This window comes from Aspergillus vadensis (genome assembly GCF_003184925.1).
Source record: "Aspergillus vadensis CBS 113365 unplaced genomic scaffold BO88scaffold_5, whole genome shotgun sequence".
In the NCBI taxonomy this organism is placed as follows: Eukaryota; Fungi; Ascomycota; class Eurotiomycetes; order Eurotiales; family Aspergillaceae; genus Aspergillus; species Aspergillus vadensis.
In genome coordinates, this window is record NW_020292043.1 from 1,193,473 (window position 1) to 1,210,379 (window position 16,907).

General features: G+C 51.7%; 8 protein-coding genes across 8 annotated transcripts; 3 read left to right on the forward strand and 5 right to left on the reverse strand.

Moving 5' to 3' along the window:
• Positions 1-168: 168 nt before the first annotated feature.
• Positions 169-1,724, reverse strand: BO88DRAFT_486225 (putative oxidoreductase, 2OG-Fe(II) oxygenase family; the record flags this gene model as incomplete). The annotated part of the gene is made up of 6 exons (XM_025712407.1): positions 1,476-1,724; positions 1,366-1,425; positions 1,255-1,308; positions 1,175-1,191; positions 941-1,094; positions 169-858 (listed from the first exon to the last, which is right to left on the reverse strand). The coding sequence occupies exons 1-6, from the start codon at positions 1,644-1,646 to the stop codon at positions 169-171; spliced, it is 1,146 nt and encodes a 381-aa protein (XP_025565543.1). The 5' UTR covers positions 1,647-1,724.
• A 1,388-nt stretch (positions 1,725-3,112) lies between these two features.
• BO88DRAFT_403086 (heat shock factor-binding 1 family protein) lies at positions 3,113-3,818 on the forward strand. Its single transcript, XM_025706274.1, has 3 exons — positions 3,113-3,192; positions 3,284-3,383; positions 3,468-3,818. Exons 1-3 carry the CDS (start codon positions 3,139-3,141, stop codon positions 3,623-3,625), a joined length of 312 nt encoding a protein of 103 aa, XP_025565544.1. The 5' UTR covers positions 3,113-3,138; the 3' UTR covers positions 3,626-3,818.
• A 1-nt stretch (position 3,819) lies between these two features.
• On the reverse strand, positions 3,820-5,264 carry BO88DRAFT_361289 (disulfide isomerase). The gene is made up of 2 exons (XM_025703873.1): positions 4,569-5,264; positions 3,820-4,502 (listed from the first exon to the last, which is right to left on the reverse strand). Exons 1-2 carry the CDS (start codon positions 5,077-5,079, stop codon positions 3,934-3,936), a joined length of 1,080 nt encoding a protein of 359 aa, XP_025565545.1. The 5' UTR covers positions 5,080-5,264; the 3' UTR covers positions 3,820-3,933.
• Positions 5,265-5,565: 301 nt separating this feature from the next.
• Positions 5,566-8,099, reverse strand: BO88DRAFT_334985 (MKT1 family protein; the record flags this gene model as incomplete). Its single annotated transcript, XM_025702827.1, has 8 exons — positions 5,566-5,655; positions 5,708-5,900; positions 5,952-6,183; positions 6,235-6,481; positions 6,532-6,618; positions 6,797-7,510; positions 7,571-7,668; positions 7,730-8,099. Coding segments are annotated over 8 exons (2,031 nt in total), but the record flags the coding sequence as incomplete, so codon positions are not given.
• Positions 8,100-8,995: 896 nt separating this feature from the next.
• On the forward strand, positions 8,996-10,763 carry BO88DRAFT_240340 (RTA1 domain protein). The gene is made up of 3 exons (XM_025702129.1): positions 8,996-9,228; positions 9,295-9,835; positions 9,894-10,763. The coding sequence occupies exons 2-3, from the start codon at positions 9,340-9,342 to the stop codon at positions 10,550-10,552; spliced, it is 1,155 nt and encodes a 384-aa protein (XP_025565547.1). The 5' UTR covers positions 8,996-9,228; positions 9,295-9,339; the 3' UTR covers positions 10,553-10,763.
• A 157-nt stretch (positions 10,764-10,920) lies between these two features.
• Positions 10,921-12,402, forward strand: BO88DRAFT_240354 (WD40 repeat domain-containing protein). Its single transcript, XM_025702130.1, has 2 exons — positions 10,921-11,267; positions 11,316-12,402. Exons 1-2 carry the CDS (start codon positions 11,011-11,013, stop codon positions 12,382-12,384), a joined length of 1,326 nt encoding a protein of 441 aa, XP_025565548.1. The 5' UTR covers positions 10,921-11,010; the 3' UTR covers positions 12,385-12,402.
• On the reverse strand, positions 12,268-14,830 carry dbp7 (putative ATP-dependent RNA helicase). The gene has a single exon (XM_025706275.1). The coding sequence runs from the start codon at positions 14,746-14,748 to the stop codon at positions 12,421-12,423; it is 2,328 nt and encodes a 775-aa protein (XP_025565549.1). The 5' UTR covers positions 14,749-14,830; the 3' UTR covers positions 12,268-12,420.
• Positions 14,831-15,016: 186 nt separating this feature from the next.
• BO88DRAFT_384216 (pantoate--beta-alanine ligase PAN6) lies at positions 15,017-16,591 on the reverse strand. The gene is made up of 2 exons (XM_025704688.1): positions 16,306-16,591; positions 15,017-16,220 (listed from the first exon to the last, which is right to left on the reverse strand). Exons 1-2 carry the CDS (start codon positions 16,331-16,333, stop codon positions 15,154-15,156), a joined length of 1,095 nt encoding a protein of 364 aa, XP_025565550.1. The 5' UTR covers positions 16,334-16,591; the 3' UTR covers positions 15,017-15,153.
• Positions 16,592-16,907: the final 316 nt, after the last annotated feature.

The following is a 16,907-nucleotide window of genomic DNA, read 5'->3' on the forward strand; positions in this document are numbered from 1 at the left end:
CAGTATTAGTTGGGTTGTTGTGCATCTTTGGAACCTGTGCATACACGAGTGGCCTCCCTATGAATTGCGCGGTGGCTATTGATCTAGTACTTATTCACTTGACACTTCACCACCACCACCACCACCACCATTCTAGACCTTGAATAATCATCCTACTGTAATCTTCATTCATTCATCCTTCCCCTCCTTCTCCCCCCTCCGAAACCCATACGTAGCATCCAACCTCGCCATCAAATGTTCCTGCGCCGTCAACGCCCTCTTCCCCTCCTCCAACATCCCCGCCCCACCGCCAAACCCAACCCTGACCCCTCCTTCTCCCCTCTCCTTCTCCTCACTCCTAGATTTCCTAAACTCCTCCACAACCTTACTCGGCACGGGCACCAACTCCGTCCGATCCAACGGATGACAAAAATACACAATACTATACCGATCCTGCGCGTTGGGCCTCTGCTGCTCCGACGTAGGGAACACCACCCTGTGCACCGTACTTTTCAGTAATCCGTCCGTCCAGTAGCTGAGTAAATCCCCGATGTTGACTAGGATGGGTGGGAAGGGGAATTCACCCCCCTTTCCTTTTCCTTGTTCCCCTCCTTCGGAGGAGGAGGTGGTGGGAATCACAGGAACGGGCGCCCACCCCTTCCCATCCGGCGTGAGGATCTCCAGCCCCGGTTGTCCGGGACGCTGGAACAAGAGCGTGATGGAGCCGTAGTCGCTGTGAGCGCCGGCTCGGACGTCCTTCTTGTGGCTGTAGGTGGAGGTTAATGGGGAGGTTATGCTCGGGTAGAAGAGGTAGCGGAGGATGCTTCCTGTTGGGCCTGTGGTGGGGTCGTGGCGGGTGGTGAAGAATGTGGGGGGGATCTGGATTTATTTCGTTAATTATGTTGGTATTGGTCTTTGGTGGTGGTGATGTTGGGAGGGAATGGGGGATGGAAGGGCTTACGCCGAGTCCTAAGGCCAGGAGGGTGAGGATCCGAGTACAGGTTATGTTGCATAGGGAGGCGAAGTGGGCGATTTCGGACTCGTGAGGGGTTAGGGATGCTGGGAGAGGTTGTTGGGCTTTGTTGGATTGGGTGAATTCGCCGAAGTTGAAGGCTCTATTGTTTTAGAGTGGGTGGGTGGTTAGTTGGTGGTGGTAATTATGCTGGTGATGGGTATAGGTGGGTGGGTGATATACTCTTTGAAGTCGCCGGTCTGTGTGGTGGTTAGTGAGTGAGTTGTATACTATGTTGATAGATGGGGGATTGGTTTGCTTACGCGTTGATGCTCAGGGTCCAGGGTCTCGGAGTGCATGCCGGACCAGCCGCGGTTCTAAGTAGGGTTTATCAGTTGTGATATTTATGGCTGTAGATGGTGGAGTTCACGAACGTTGGGTTCAATGCGACAAGCGGCCTTTTCTTCAACTGGGGAGGCGAAGAATTTCTTGGACTGTAATTTCATACATTAGTATACGTTATCGACAGACTATGGGGACATACCAGTTCAAATGCACGATCCACCTCCGCAGCTGTAAAGTCGGTCCCCCGGCTGTCGACATACAAAAAGCCATACTTGGTGGCAGCAGCCAGAAGGGCCTTCCCCGCCTCGGGATCGAGGGGGTTGGAGATGTCCAGCACGGGGAGGTCGATGGGAGGGCCAACGTCGGACATGGTGCTATGTCTATGCTGTATGTATATGGAGTTAAGGTGATCAAGGAAGTGAAAGAACTGACTGTTGAAAAAAGGTGGAGATTACGACTTTATATTTAAATGGAAGCGACGTTATCAGACAGCTGCAATACATTGAATGCGGGTCGAGCCGATGAGACAGTCATTGGCCCACTAAACCCTCAGGCTTCGGGTCCGCGGCCGTGGCTATCGGCTATCGATCGAATCGGGTCCAATGGCATGATTAAACGTCGGTGAATCGATTTGAAATGCCAATTCGGCTGGTGGATTGCTGCTTCGTTTGTATTAGGTAGTATGCTGTTGCCGAGGATGTGTTCTGCAGAGTTATGTAGGGTCGACTTTATACTGACTGAAGTTGACTATGCTACAACTGATAACGTTTGAGGCTAGAAGTTACAGACGCTTCTATTTTTCTTATAGTCAATTTTGAGCATACTTGAAACAGGGTGCTCGACTCTGTCTACATTGGTACAAAGTGAGTGCTGTGAGAGGGTTTGAGATATGAATCAATGAAGAGGGTAAGCCCCACTACTGTCTTGCAATTGCATAGCTACCATTCGGTTATGTGGACATAGAATTGAGATTTGTTTATCACTGATTTCTGTCATTCACATAAGTCATATAATGCTCACCAGGCATCCTTCAAACTCCATTGATGGTGTACAGCAGTATATATCAGCAGGAAGCCCGTTCCTTTGATACACATATATGCTAATTATATTTGTGACTAGCAACTGCATGTATCATGAATGCGGTCATTATGTGTATGTCAGTCATGGGATTTAGATCATATGTTCAGTTGCATGCAAAGATATATACTAGCACTAGTATGCCACAGAAACCATGCTCGCACTAATTATTACTACTAGTTGAAGAATAATACAGGAAACCCCCACTACTACAGTCACACATGACATCTTAATACATCGTTATCTTGGAAAAAGGGGTCCAAATAGAGTACTTGAAAACAAAAATACCAGCAAACACCCGCCAATGCAGACCGCGGGACATGACGCATTTATACTTCAGAGACAATTGCATTCACCGAGGACAGTTCCAAGGTGCAGTGCAACCAAACAATAAATTGTCTATTACTATATCGTATTCCCAATGCTAACTTTCACTATAATATACCAACTTCACAACTACCCAACAATCTATACAACCACCACCAAAACTACTGCCTCAGGCACACACACAGCCTAACGCCAAGCCCTCCATCCCCGTAAACGCATGACACCATACCCAATCCGGCATGCAGCATTGCCATCATACTAACCCATCTTATATCACCATCATTAAACTTAGTTACCTTACCTCCTATACTCATACTCATACTATACTCCCTCTCCCTACTACCATATATACAAAACCACCCTACTTTACCAAATACCACTCACACGCCCCACAAACCTCAAATTCATATCAACCAACCCAACCAACCACCCAAAAAATAATACCAGAACAATCCAAAATGTCCGATCCCACCGCCGAAGCCGTCCCTCCCCCACCAACAACCTCAACCCAAGTACGTCTTACCCCCTCCCTACCCAGTGCAAATCCAACTACACTGGCACAACCAACCAATAAACCAGCGCAGCTAACCATGATAATACCAGAACCCCGACGCACAAGGCCAATTCTCCGCCGCCGTGGACGATCTCCTCGACCAGCTACAACATAAATTCGATGGTGTTTCGAGGGAGATGTTTGGGAAGTGTACGTTTCATACATCTCCCCCCTTTGTACCTGTTGATCTGTGGGAGTGATCGCAATGCTGATGTATATTGGTATTCTGTGCAGTGGACGATATGGCCAGACGGTTGGATGAGTTAGAGGCTTCGTTTACGGTGGTGGATGGGACGACTACGTCCGGGGGAGCAGGTGGTGGTGGTGCGTCGCAGACGGGGTCCGTGGTAGAGAGTGCGGTTGGAAGTGGGAGTGGGAGTCCTGAGAAGTGATTGAGTACTGTTTATACTGTTTGGTAATGGGGTTATGGTGTTATGGGATTTGCATATTTTGTGTATACTTGGGGGAGCTCTCATTTGTTGTCTGTGGATTAGGGGGTGATACATACGGCTGGGTTGTGGTGGTTTGAGGTGGAATTGAAGATACCCTTTTACTGATAATTATATTTACTACATGCACATAAGATGGATAGTGTACTGTTCGCATCGATAACATTCTCGTAACTGCCTCTCGATATCATACAGAGTAATAGAATCTAGGTGACCGTCACCTAGCTAAACAAGTCATATCCATACAATATCTACAGCTCATCCTTGGCCTCCTTCTCCTCACCAACAAACTTGCGAAGGATGTTGCTGCGGGAGATGAGGTCGTCGACCTTCTCAGGGGCCGATCCACCCTTGGCCAGGATCTTCTCCAGACGAGCAAGCTCCTTGGTGGCGTACTCGGCGTTCTGGCTCAGCTTGTCGGCAACCTTGACGTAGTACTGAGCGTACTTGTCCTTCAACTCAGTAGCAGCCTTCTTGACCGCAGCAGCCAGATCAGCAGCGGAAGTGCTGGTGATCAGCTCGTCCAGACTGGCAATGGTACCGGCCTTGGTGTCAAGACCACCGCCAACAGTACGGTGGGTGCCGGTCTTCTCGTTGAGGAAGTCAATGAAGGCCTGCTCGGAGCGGGCACCCTCGTAGGGAACGGATTCAGTGGAACCCTTGGGGAAGAACTTGATGGTGGGGTATCCGGACACGCCCTGCTCTCTGGCGGTGGCCTTGCCGTTCTCAGCGTCGGCGTCGACCTTGGCGATCACAACGTTGGGCTCGAGGACGAAGTCGTTGGCCAGAGCCTCCCAGGTAGGAGCGAGGTTCTTGCAGTCTGTAGTTCAGCGTCGGCGTTAGTAAACAATCCCCTTGAATGTGATAGTAAAGCTGGAATACTCACGTCCACACCACGGCGCAGTGAAAGCAACCAGAACATCATTGTCACCACCAACAGCACCCTTGAAAGTCGCGTCGTTCAGCATCTCCACCTTGCTGGGCTCCTTCTTAGGTCCACGGGGCTTGACGCCCGTCTTCTCAGAGATGAACGAAGACAGACTCTCCAAATCACGACCACCCTTGTAGTCCTCCGGCTCATCACTCTTTCCATCGAACCACTTCAGCGTGGGGAATCCCTGCACGCCGAACTTGCGGCCCAGGTCGCGGTGCTCGTCCGCATCAACCTTGCCGACGGTGACCTTGTCGGAGGCGTGGGCGAATGCCTGGCCCAGCTCCTCATACACGGGCGCAAGGTTCTTGCAGTGACCACACCAGGGAGCGAAGAATTCAACCAGAGCGGGCTTGCCGGACTTGAGGACAACGTCGTCGAAGTTCTTGGGGACGAGATCGACCACTGCTGCGGTGACCGCGGAGGCCAAGCCGAGGCAGCTCACGAGGTTGCTGAGACGGACCATGATGGGTGGTGTTGTTGTAGTTGAAGGAAAGGCTGAAGTAGGGCGATTGACAATATACTTGTCAATACCAGGTCTGTCCGTTCAGCGAGGAAGGGTTGGTTGCTGGGCGGAGTGTAGATATAGTCGTATGAGCTTCCGACGTGAAAGGCGGAAGCGCTGCGGAGACCGAGCGGGTCGGAAGAGGACACTTGGTAAGTTAAGCATCACTAATCAACTCCAACTCGATCAGCGGCTTTACGGCTAAATATATCGTTGCATTCGCCACTACGCTCTCTTTGCAGGTTCTGACTACGCTGGGGGATAGTAATACTGGTGTAGCGCCTGCCAGCCCCTTCCATTCCTAATTATACAACGTGGTTGGAGTAGAATTGGGCGAAGCTTTCAGGTGGTCTCCTAGACCACCCAGCCGCACGACTGCCATGGTTCGTGAAATCGTGGACAAGTAGTGTTTCCTCTGGTTCTAGGAGGATACTCTATACAAGTCCCTTACCGCCGCTCGGCCAACCAGCGGTTCGCATCCTCCCACTGCTTGCCCTCCTTAAGTTCCTTGCCTGCGCTCTGCGTACCACGGTATACCTAGAAAGTAGATGAGTAAATACGCCGGCAAAGATAGACAGTTGAGACTCACCGCATCCCACAGCTTGAACGCCATGTCCAGGTTGCCTGTAAAGCTGTCGCTATGCTGGAACCATTCCTTGCCCTTCGATTTCACTTCTGCCCGCGCCTCTGGCGATGTAGGATCTGCTTGCAAGGGCAGATCATCAAGGTAGGTACGGACAGCAATTCCAAGACCGCAGTCGTTGTCGTCGATGAACGGAAGCCTATATTGCGTCAGATCACATCACATGGCGCATCATTACATGTCCACTTACTTGATGCTCAGTTCGCCCCAATCGTTTCGCTCCCGGTCAGCATCGCCGCTCAGGAGCAGACTGGCCAGAACCACCTCGATGAGCGTCCGTAGCGTAGAACGAACCTCGGAAATTAGGGATCGGTAGCAAAGCAGTTGTCGGCTCAGGGGTCCAGAATAACCGATGCTCTTGTGCTGGAGTTTGGCGATGCAAGCAAGGCGGGAAACAAGCATGTTGAGGCTCTTATCCTCGTCTGGGTGGAATAAATCAGCACCGTTCATAGCTACAGAAACCTCATTCTTACCTGATCCTCTCATAGGCCCTCCGGAAACATGAGAGAACCACTGCTTGGAGTTAAGTAGGCCAAACCGGATCATCTCAATGGCAAGGAATGTTGGCTCCTCAAGCGCATCCGCCGGATCAAGTCCCGACAATGCTTGCTCAAGGCAGACACCCCACTGGGTAAGCTGATGTTTCTCATCAATGTAGCCGCGAAGCTGTAGGAAGCGCCAGAAGACATTGGCAAGCAGCTCATCTTGTGACGATAATTGCTAGCATGTGTCAGCTCACTCGCTTGCGATCTGGAACGGAAGATGCCTACCTTGGTGTCTTTCGTAGCCTTGGACTTTGCTACAAAGTCACTATCTTTCAAGCTCTGGACAGCAAATTGGAAGCGTCCGCACGAGCCCTGATCTTTGGTTAGCAGTGCTTATAATGGTAAACGAAGCTTAACTTGCCTGCAGTTTCTGCAAGCTCTCTGGAAGCTGCTCGGTAGGAATCTTCCAGGACTGGATCGAATCTTTGACTGGAGGAAGATCTCGGAGGTTGATCGTCGAAGGGGATTTTTCATCAAACCATGTTCGCACATTGATAATCTTGGTCTGATAGAACCGATGGAGGGAGTTCGATAGCAGGCAAATCGACTGAGTCCGGATAGGTGTGAGAGTGCTGCCGGCAACTTGGCGGTAAATTTCCGTGTCCTCGACGCCCAACGGCAATGAGATGAGGACTTCACCCGACGTCAAATAGTTGGGCACATCGGGGCCCAGAATTCCCTTGGAAAAGTAGAAGTAAAGCTCTTCTGGGAGGCGCAGGCCGATGACGGCATGCATATCGGACGAGGCATTCTCCTGGTCCATAGGACCCACCCTGCCGTCAACATCGATATAGACATGGTGTTTCACAGTCATGCATGCGCGCTTGTAACGATCCGTGTACTCGAGCTCCTGCATCCGGCGATCCTCTTCAAACTGAGCGCAGAGAGCGAGAGCGCTTCGTCCTGCCGCGTTGAACATTGGCAGAGCATCTCGGACCGTAGGGTTCTTTCCGGGGAAGACATGGGTTTCGAAACCAGGGAAGGGCTGGAGGAAGGAAGAGCCCAAGAGAAGGCAAAAGTCCAGGAACTGATCATTTGATAGGCGGCCTAGTTCTTCCAGACACGTCTGTTTGTTGATCCAGAAAAATTGCGCCGGGTCAATCTCAATGCGGGTGATCAGTTTTTCCACGTCGAACATCAACACTTCGGAGGGGCCGCAGATAGCATCAATCAGCGGGTTCGGTCCCTTGGCCAGGTAGGAGAGCTATAATACACAAAGATCAGAATGGCGCAAATGGAGCTAACCGAGGCAGTGGCATCGTACCTGAGCTGCAGCACTATAGGGAGCAACGATGTAATCCACACCATGTTGAAGAAGTATGCGCTGCAAGAAGCGGTATAGCGACTCGGGTCGAGGGGTGCCTAGGACAGACGACAGTCAGGGCCAGACGCTCTGAAAGGTCGGATTCCACCATAAACATACCGGCGCTGCTGAAAGCATCCACCACTTGGTCCGCCTGCTGTTGATCGTAAAGATCCCAGGCCTGCTCGAACGCCCGGACCGATTCCTGCTGCACGTGGGGTCGTTGATCCTTTTTGCCAAAGTCGAGACCGTTGAACACGAAAATACAAGCCACGCCCAGATCCTTGTAGGCCTTCAGTTCTCTTTCAATGTTGCTCTTCAGTGCGAATGGAAAGCCGCCGAGGGCGACCAGAAGGGGCTCGCGCGTGGAGGGTTGGAGGAGGTGTTGAGAAATGTAGTGCGACGCATCGATACCGACAACCGCCCCTTTGAGAGCTGAGAGGGGGAGGGACTGGGTGCGGGTCGCGGCCCATTCATCGAGCGGACGGACTGTTGTGACCGAGAAATTATATTAGCTTGGAAGAAGACGAGACAGAGGAGCTCCGCGGGAGCCACGAGCATAGCAGACTCACTCGGCATGGTTTTAGCTGTAGCTGTGTCGCGGAGTTAGACGCCGGAGCGGACACCAGGCGTGGAGAGCCCAGGTGGGGAATGAGGGAGAGGATATATGTAGAGTAGGTGCGAGGATGACGGGGAAATGAAGAGAATGGGGGAAATTGAGGAGAAGGAAGGAAAGGAGGAGGGGGAGGAGAGAAGGGCCGGCGAGGAACCAACAGCTCAGAGGGAGAGGGGAATGAATTGGTGGTGATGGGATGATGCGACAATTGAGAGCAGCAGTTACAGCTTGAAGCCAATCACGAGGGCGGTGTTGCCCGGGCCAACTGGCGGATCCTCACTCCGCTGCGGGATATTTGTAGTTCTTCTACTTCTTCAGCTCCTACCATATATTCTAGTTGTTCATTATGGGACATATTGACCCGGAAATGCATTTTCTATCGAAAGGAGCATCATGAGGTAGCCTGGTTTCCTGGCTTCCCCAATTCAATGGTTGATTATGAGTTCATTTTGACTTCTATGTTATCTCGACATCCAAACATGAAAGAATAATGAAGTCAAAAGCTGCAATGATGACAGTATATCCTGGCCGGCTGAAAGTCTTAGAGAGCGGATTCTCTTTACTTTTACCTCACACTACTAGCACTACTCTGCCATACTGGTTCATTTGCAAGTCATCACTACAGTCATCTGGTACACCCTCAGCCTGACAGAAATATCTATGCACTCCTGGGAGTGGAAACGGACTCTTACATCTTGCATATTGCGACCCTCGAATTTAGCGTCAGACCTCATCTAGCCATGATACTACTTACCTACAGCGAACTGTCACTTATTAGTCTCTCTGAGGGGACATTCGCTGCCTGCTTTTAGTATTCTGCCTTCGTCTCCTCTTCTTTACACCTCTATCTTGATTTGATTCTCTGTCCTTCCTTTTGCCTCCCTATTCTTTCCCTTCTAACACCTGAGGTCATTCATTTCCATGTGCTTCTTCATCCGCTCTCTGCGTACACATCTAATGCCTTCTATCAATCTGAGCAGGGCACATAGCGTCTCTTATTTTCGTGAGAACTCCACGCCCTTGCGGTACCTCACCGTGAAAAGCAGCATTGAACACTAACTGAGACTAGAATGAAGTGTGCGACCATATGTTAGACATCCTACGCTGGCCGTAGATGGAATTGCTCGTCATTTTGCCGGCTGAGAGTTGGCCAGGAGCAGCTTCCTTTCTTACTCCTGGCTGTTGCTGCGACTGGCAGCCTCAACGCACCTGCCTTTTACTGATACCAAGGCTACCATCTGCGGGCTCGATTGAAAGATGTGTCTTCTTACTTTCTCCTCCCAAAGAAACTTCCCAAAATACGAGCAAAATTCAAATAAACACACCAGACACCATGTCAACGTGGAACTGCTATTCATTCGATCCGGTGATTGCACCGCTGCTCGGTTATCGCCCTTCTGTCACTGCTGGAATCCTTTTTACGATTGCCTTCCTTGGTGTCTTAACAACCCATGTTTCGCAAGCATGCAACACCATATGTCCCTGGATAGGAATGGCACTTTCACTCGGGGCTGCATTTGAGTTCATCGGATGGCTTGCCCGCACTTTGGCTTATCGCTGTCCATATAGCTTTATCCTATGGATAATACAGCTGTCAGCTTTATGGTCGGGTAAGTATACAGTCGAATGAGCTTATATTGGGAATGACCTGGCTAAGGCATAGAAAAGCTCCATACTTTACAATCATGGGTATTTACGGAGCCTTAGACCTCGTGTACGCAATCATAGCCCAAAATCGATCACCTCTCAGGCCTAAGCGGTGGACGGATGTCTGTATGACTCTTGCGGTTCTTAGTCTCATCGTCCAGGTCACTGGGCTTTTGCTGGCGTACAAGGCCATCATTACCAACAGCCCAGACAGGCTGGGGATTTATATCCTCACCGCTGGCTGCCTTGTGCAGCTCATGTCTATCGGTATATTCGTGGTACTGTTCGGATACTTGATCATTCAAGCGAGACATCGACTCATCTTGAGAAGGCCGATGTGCAAAAATATAACCGTGCTTGCGTTTGCTTTGGCTTGTACGATGATTCGAAACACTTATCGTCTAGTTGAGTTGGCGAGTGAATGGCAAGGTTACTCTTTAACGTACGAAAGTCTAGTGTGTCTTTTTGATGGGCTGCCTATGTTATTTGCCAATGTCGTGCTTCGCATCTGGCATCCCGCAGTGTTGTTGAATGAGGCGATGCTAATGGAGGCGAGATTTGCACGAACGGAGGAGGTCGAATTGCGAAGCATGGAAGATCAGAACGGGCGAGGAAGTCGCTTACTTGACGAGTACCGACCGGTTTCTGAGGAGCTTGAGCCAGCTCTTCGTAAGCGATAGTACGGATCTCATTCCTATTCAAGACTCATGGCTCGGCTCTAGTTCGCAGACGGGATCTTGCTTCAACTGCCACATTGATACTTCACCAAATAGTACTAGTTGACATTGTAGATTGGCTAATACTGACCAGTGCTAGTCTACATCAGCAATCTATAGCTAAGAATCCGAAAAGCATTTCAACGTTCTTGAAAAGAAACAAGAGATGAATATATTATTTACCACTCATTTGGGATGCCCCACGCACTGTAATATAATGTAGCTGGTAACATCCATTTATGCTGGCGGAGACCAAACATATTGCCAAGACCGCAGTCATTCTGAATTCCCGTTCGGCATCTTCTCTCACTCAATCGCACGGCAGTACCATGACAACTAAATGAACAAATGATCTGACTGAAACAGATTTATCATACACACTACACTAATATCATACACAATAAGAGGACCAGAGCCACCAAATGAGCGCACAATCCCCGCAGGTGCGGCAACCACCGGCAACCCCCACTTACATTTTACGCGGCCATGCCGCTGCCATCCACGCGCTACAGATCTTCCACCAGAACCTAAGGCTCGTTTCAGGAGACGCAGACGGATGGATTGTTGTATGGGACCTAGTATCAAAACGCCCTCGAGCGACTTGGAAGGCCCATGATGGCGCTGTTCTTGAAGTCAAAGGTTTTAGCTTCGGAAACGGTGCTGTTACAGAGGTGTTCACGTGTGTTACCTTCCATTCTTCCCATGAACCATCTAACCTTTTCTACAGGCATGGAAGAGACCATAAACTACGTGTATGGAGATTCAGCGTCCAAGATGAGGAGAATCTTCAGAAGACTCTCCCCGTGGATATCGAGAAAACCTCCTCAGCTGCCGCAAGCCAGCCATGGCTGGTGCATTCGCTTCCTGTGAATGCGCTGAATTTCTGTGCCTTCTCCATGGTTTCCCTTCCCCAGGATAAGGCCAACATGGAAAGCGATGCCGGTGACTCCTCGAAAGAGAACACATCGCTTTCATCAGTGCTTATCGCTGTCCCTAATGCTCTGAACTCTGGCGCGATCGATCTCTTTCATCTCCCACAGGAGAGACGTATCTGCACCATTCCAGCAGACACGGACGTACAGACCGGAATGGTCATGGCGGCTAACCTCGTCATAGCCCCATCTGGGGAGCTATATGTTGCATCCGCTTACGAAGACGGTCGTGTTATGGTCCATGGCTGCAGGGGATCTCTGCATGAGAAAGACCTGACACAGAGTGCCAAAACACCGTGGAAGTGGGAGAAGCTGTACATATGTCGGGCACATTCGCAGCCGGTGTTGTCGCTTCATGTCTCGCCTGCTGGCAATTACTTCTTTTCTTCCTCGGCCGATGCGGTGCTGGCGAAGCATCCCATTCCGACGCTGGGTAGCCCAGGACATGCCCCAGAAGAATTGCCGATCAAGTCGATCAACACGAAGCATGCGGGCCAGCAAGGTGTGCGGATACGGTCTGATGGGAAGATTTTCGCGACTGCGGGGTGGGATTCTAGGGTCAGGGTCTACTCGTGCAAGACGATGAAGGAACTAGCCGTCTTGAAGTGGCATAAAGATGGTTGCTACGCTGTGGCGTTTGCGGATGTTGATGTAGTCGATGTGCGTGAGAAGAAATCGGATGAGGAAAAGCCTACGGTTTCGCCGGATAGCAGTGAGAATGAAGAAACACAGCTCGCCAGCCGGGCAGAAACGGAATTCTCGCTTGCAACGGTGCATCGGCAGAGATACGAAAAGGTGCAAAATACACATTGGCTAGCGGCTGGGTCAAAGGACGGAAAAATCTCATTGTGGGATATCTATTGATTTGTCGTCAATTACTATTTACATGTGTGTTGCTGATCAAGCAAGATTGAACTCGCTTGCTCCCGCCATGTGCTCCTTCATCTTGGCCCGCATCTTCTGAGCTGCCGTGAGAGTGTCGGTTTGACGAGGAGCATCATCGTCGTCGTCATCGTGGCCACCTGCCTTTCTCTTCTTTCCAGCGACTGGTTTGCGGTCGGCCTTGAAGTCCTTCTTGGTGTCGGCCTGTCCTTGGCGGAGACCAGGAACGTTGATCTTGCTGGGACGATCACGCAGAGCGAAACTCTTCGCCAGATGTCCGAGATGAAGCTCCTTGATGTTGAACATGCTGCGCTCGTTGGCGATATGTGTGGCATAGGCGCGGATATGGGACTGATAAGCTCGGCGGGCCATTTCGAGGTAGTTTTTGTTTTCCAATGCCCACCGTTCCACATCCAGCTGCCATTCGGTGGCCTTTTCCTCCCAGTCTACGTTCTGTGACTCGACGTTTCCTCCAAATCCGCGCTTCAGAATGTCGTCCGCGGTGTTGCGTGTCAGCGACTTTCCGCCGTCACGGTATCCCTTCTTCAGAATGTCGACGTAACCCTCCTCACAGCCAGGCATGAGGAAGATGTGTGCACGACCGTCACGTCCCAGACGCGCAGTACGTCCGATTCTGTGCAGATGGTCCTCGGCGCTGAAGGCAGGGTCGTACTCCACGACCAGATCAACGTTTGGCAGATCCAGACCACGGGACGCAACATCAGTACAGATAAGCACGGAGGGTTCGCGGTTGCGGGCAAAGGCACCCAGGGTGGCCGTCCGGACATGCTGAGGCAGAGAACCGTGCAGTCTATGCAGCGTCACCGGGTTGGAGGGATTCGAAAAGGCCGTAGCAGGCGCGATAGTTCCATGAGCCGAAGCACCAAGCTGCTTCCTCTTCTCCTCTGCATCCTCCTCATCACTATCCTCGCTTTCTTCCTTTTTCTCCTCCTCATCTCCATTCTTCCGTGTAAACACTTCAAAGTGAAAGTCCACAGAGTCCGCACAAGACACAAAGATAATAGCCTTCATGACAGACCCCTTCCTCATAAACGTCCGTTTCATATACGCCGTAAGCGTAACAAGCCGTAGCTTCGACGCAACGATCGCATACGACTGCTTCAGCTGTGCCGGTACCCGGAACGCATCATCCTCATCCTTCTTCCTCGGCTCACCATCCTCATCCGCCGGATCCGCCTGAATATGCACCGCATCCTTCAAACTGATCTCTCCCAGCTTCTGCACCGTCATCTTCAACGTAGCCGAACACAATATCGTCGTCCTTTTGGCCGGAATCCCAGGAATCCGACTCGGCCGCTGCCTAGCATCCAGCTTCTGAATAATCCCCGCCAATTCCTTCTCGAACCCCAACTCCATCAACCGATCTCCCTCATCCAACACCAACCACCGCACATTACTCACATCCAACGCCTGCGTATTCTCCAAATGATCCGCCAACCGACCCGGCGTCGCAACCAAAATGTTCAACCCCTTCCTCAACCGTGCCTTCTCACTCTTCTTCTTCTCTCCTCCAATCACCGTCCCCGCCACAATCCAATGCGCACACCGCAACAACCCCTCCAACACCACCGAAATCTGCTTACACAACTCTCTCGTCGGCGCCAACACAATAGCGAATAACCCACTATCGCGCTGTACTTGCTCCCCTTCCTCCCTCTTCTTCTGATTCAGCGAAATCGTCATGATCCGCTGCACAAGCGGCAGCAAATACGCCATCGTCTTTCCGGATCCCGTCTCCGCCTGTATAAACGCATCGCTCTCCTCCTTCAGTAGTTGCGTGATACTCGCTTTCTGAATCGCCGTCGGCGCCTTCACCTCCAGCTTCGTCAGCAAATGCGCCGCCAGCGGTGCCGATAGTCCCAGGTTCGTGAATGTGTCCAGTCCATCAATCAGCGGCGCGTTCGTCGGCTTGGCGTCTTCCTCTTCTTCGGCTCCGTTCTTCTTCGCTTCGAAAGCGGTTCGGGGCCTCGGGTTCTTCGAGAAAAGCGACGATACGACCTGTCGGGGACCTCCCGGGTGTTGTTGTTGCTGCTGCTGGCGTGGTTGTTGCGATCCTCCATTCTCCTCATCGTCACCAATGCGCTGTCTCTTCACCGGCCGCGGACCAGATACTTGAATGCGATTCGGGTTCCGAGGGTTGCTATTTTGTTGCTGCTCGCCATCTGTGGAAGATTTCTCTTTGCGTGGGTTGTTCGTTCGGTGCGCCGCGATTTTCTTTGCGCTGAGTCGGTCCCGCCATGTGCCGCCTTTTACTTTGGTTTTTTCGGGTTTCAGGACGGTTGTGTCGGGGATGGTGAAGTTGAGGAGGAGACCGTCGTCGGCCATTTTGGAAGATGTTAGGTAGGTAGGTAGGTAGGTGCCTGCCTGCCTTTCTTTTTCTTTTTTCTTCTTCCGTTTTTGTTGTTTGCTGGGGGAGGTTCTAGTACTGGGTCGATCCGGGAAGAAACTTTACTTTACTCCAGAGGGAAATTTTCTCGGGCCGGGGTGCTTCCGAAACCCTGCGATCTTGCCCTATTTTCTGTTTTTGGGTGATAGCTAGATGTTCGAGAGGGGGGTAGTTATGGGGTTAATTAGGTGGTTTGAAGTAGTGTATATGATTGCTTTTATTGTATGTAAAGGTATGGACTTTTAGGTACTCTATATACGCTGTTGAGTTCTAGTTAAATGACGTCGGGTATATGACATTTGCTTTTGAATGGATCGGGCAACGGACAGACAAAACGAGCTTTTTTAAACCCGCGGCTTGAAGATCAAGTTGTCGATCAAACGCACAGCAACTTGACCATCACCGAGGCCGCAGTCCTCACCAGGCTTCGCCTCCTCCAGCGGAGCCATCTTCACCGCGCCACTCAGAATGGCGCCCTTGGCGGGGTCAACAACTTCCAGCTCGTCCAGAGTATCCGGATCAGCCAGAGAGATGTAGTCAACTTCATACAGAGCCCTCTCCGTGGGCGCCAAGGCCTTCTGCTCAGACAGAACCCGTTCAGTGACGCTGTTCGCAGCGTCAAGAATCTCACTGCGGTTGACCTTGCCAGTGTTGTAGGCATTCTCCGCCGCCTTCATGGCTTCGTAGAGGACCAGACCCACTGCCCGTCTTCTCTTGCCAAGGTAAACGTTCCTCGAACTCATTGCCAAGCCATCGTGTTCACGGACAGTGTCCCCGATCTTGATCTCCGTATCGATGTAGAAGTCCTTCACAAGACGCTTGATGACCACCGTTTGCTGCACGTCCTTCTGACCAAAGTAAGCCCGGTCGGCATGGACAATGTTGAACAGCTTCATGCAGACAGTCGCAACTCCACGGAAGAAAACCGGCCGAGAAGCTCCCTCCAGTTTCCGGGAGAGAGGGGTGATGGTCACGAAGGATCCGTCGCCGTCGACATCGGACGAAGGAGGCAGCGTCGGGTACATGACCTTGGAGGTGGGTGCGAGAATGGCGGTGATGCGACCGTTGTTGGTGTTCTGGCGGGCCAGCTCCGCATTCAATTCCTCTAGCTTCGCAACATCACTGTCCCAAGTGCGCGGGTAGCTGGAGAGGTCTTCCGTTACACCGAACTGTGTCGGGTTAACGTAGATGCTGACGAAGACGTCGGTGTTCTCGGCCGCGGCTTGTCGGATGAGGGAGAGATGGCCTTCGTGGAGAGCACCCATGGTCGGGACGAGACCGACGGTCCGGTTGGAGAGGAGGAGCTCTCGACGCAGCTTGCGAAGTGGGGGCACATCGCGGAAGACTTGGAAGGTGTGCTGCTGGCGGGAGGAAATGGCCATTGTGGTGGTTTTGAGGAAAGATGTGGCGGCTGTGAGAATGTGTGAGAGGGATAGTTAGCAGGTGTCATTCAGTAGCAGCAGGGGATAAATGATTGTGCGTTCAGGGGCCCATACTGGAGAAGCGCCGTGTCCAGCCGAACATGGTGAATGCGAGTTCTGGGAGGTTGCAACGAAGGGCCCTGTCGATTGTACCGCAGGTGCCTCTTAAGAGTCCCGCAGTGGAGCAGGTCGCACAGCTCAGGCCCAATTAGCCACAATGATGATGTTTAGGAGGGAGACCGCAGCTGTTGGTGTCTGCGACGATGCTCAGCCCGGGTGAAGCCAATGTAACCGAGACGGCATGCTTGGTGGTGTGATAATTTGGGGCATGAAAAGCGTGCTCCGAGCTGCCGCGTTGCGCTCATCCCTCAAGCTTTCGGTGAACTGAAGTTCCTGGACGTCCAGTGCCATTGCCCAATCCAGCCTAGCGTGCGGTTGTACGGGGCGCAAGGCCGTTGGGACTCACGTGAGCAGCGGCAGCACGAATCGTCCCGAGGCATTTCTGGGGAAGCCGGGGATCTTCGCCTGGTTGGGACTCTCGCTTGCCTCAGGAACCAGGAGCTGGTCGATCATGACAATGCCTGTTTTTGCTATCCCCCTCACTTGATGTCGCTCGACTCCATCCCAGCAGTCTATGACCGCTGAGATCTATCAACCTGCTTATAATAATCACAGAG

Coding starts and splice junctions, on each gene's coding strand:
- BO88DRAFT_403086 (XM_025706274.1), top strand. CDS start 3,139: ATGTCCGATCCCACCGCCGAAGCCGTCCCTCCCCCACCAACAACCTCA. Junction 3,193..3,283: donor CACCAACAACCTCAACCCAA/GTACGTCTTACC, acceptor TGATAATACCAG/AACCCCGACGCACAAGGCCA. Junction 3,384..3,467: donor GAGGGAGATGTTTGGGAAGT/GTACGTTTCATA, acceptor TATTCTGTGCAG/TGGACGATATGGCCAGACGG.
- BO88DRAFT_361289 (XM_025703873.1), bottom strand. CDS start 5,079: ATGGTCCGTCTCAGCAACCTCGTGAGCTGCCTCGGCTTGGCCTCCGCG. Junction 4,503..4,568: donor CACTGCGCCGTGGTGTGGAC/GTGAGTATTCCA, acceptor GCTGAACTACAG/ACTGCAAGAACCTCGCTCCT.
- BO88DRAFT_240340 (XM_025702129.1), top strand. CDS start 9,340: ATGGAATTGCTCGTCATTTTGCCGGCTGAGAGTTGGCCAGGAGCAGCT. Junction 9,836..9,893: donor GCTGTCAGCTTTATGGTCGG/GTAAGTATACAG, acceptor GGCATAGAAAAG/CTCCATACTTTACAATCATG.
- BO88DRAFT_240354 (XM_025702130.1), top strand. CDS start 11,011: ATGAGCGCACAATCCCCGCAGGTGCGGCAACCACCGGCAACCCCCACT. Junction 11,268..11,315: donor GCTGTTACAGAGGTGTTCAC/GTGTGTTACCTT, acceptor CCTTTTCTACAG/GCATGGAAGAGACCATAAAC.
- dbp7 (XM_025706275.1), bottom strand. CDS start 14,748: ATGGCCGACGACGGTCTCCTCCTCAACTTCACCATCCCCGACACAACC.
- BO88DRAFT_384216 (XM_025704688.1), bottom strand. CDS start 16,333: ATGTTCGGCTGGACACGGCGCTTCTCCA. Junction 16,221..16,305: donor CTGGACACGGCGCTTCTCCA/GTATGGGCCCCT, acceptor ACATTCTCACAG/CCGCCACATCTTTCCTCAAA.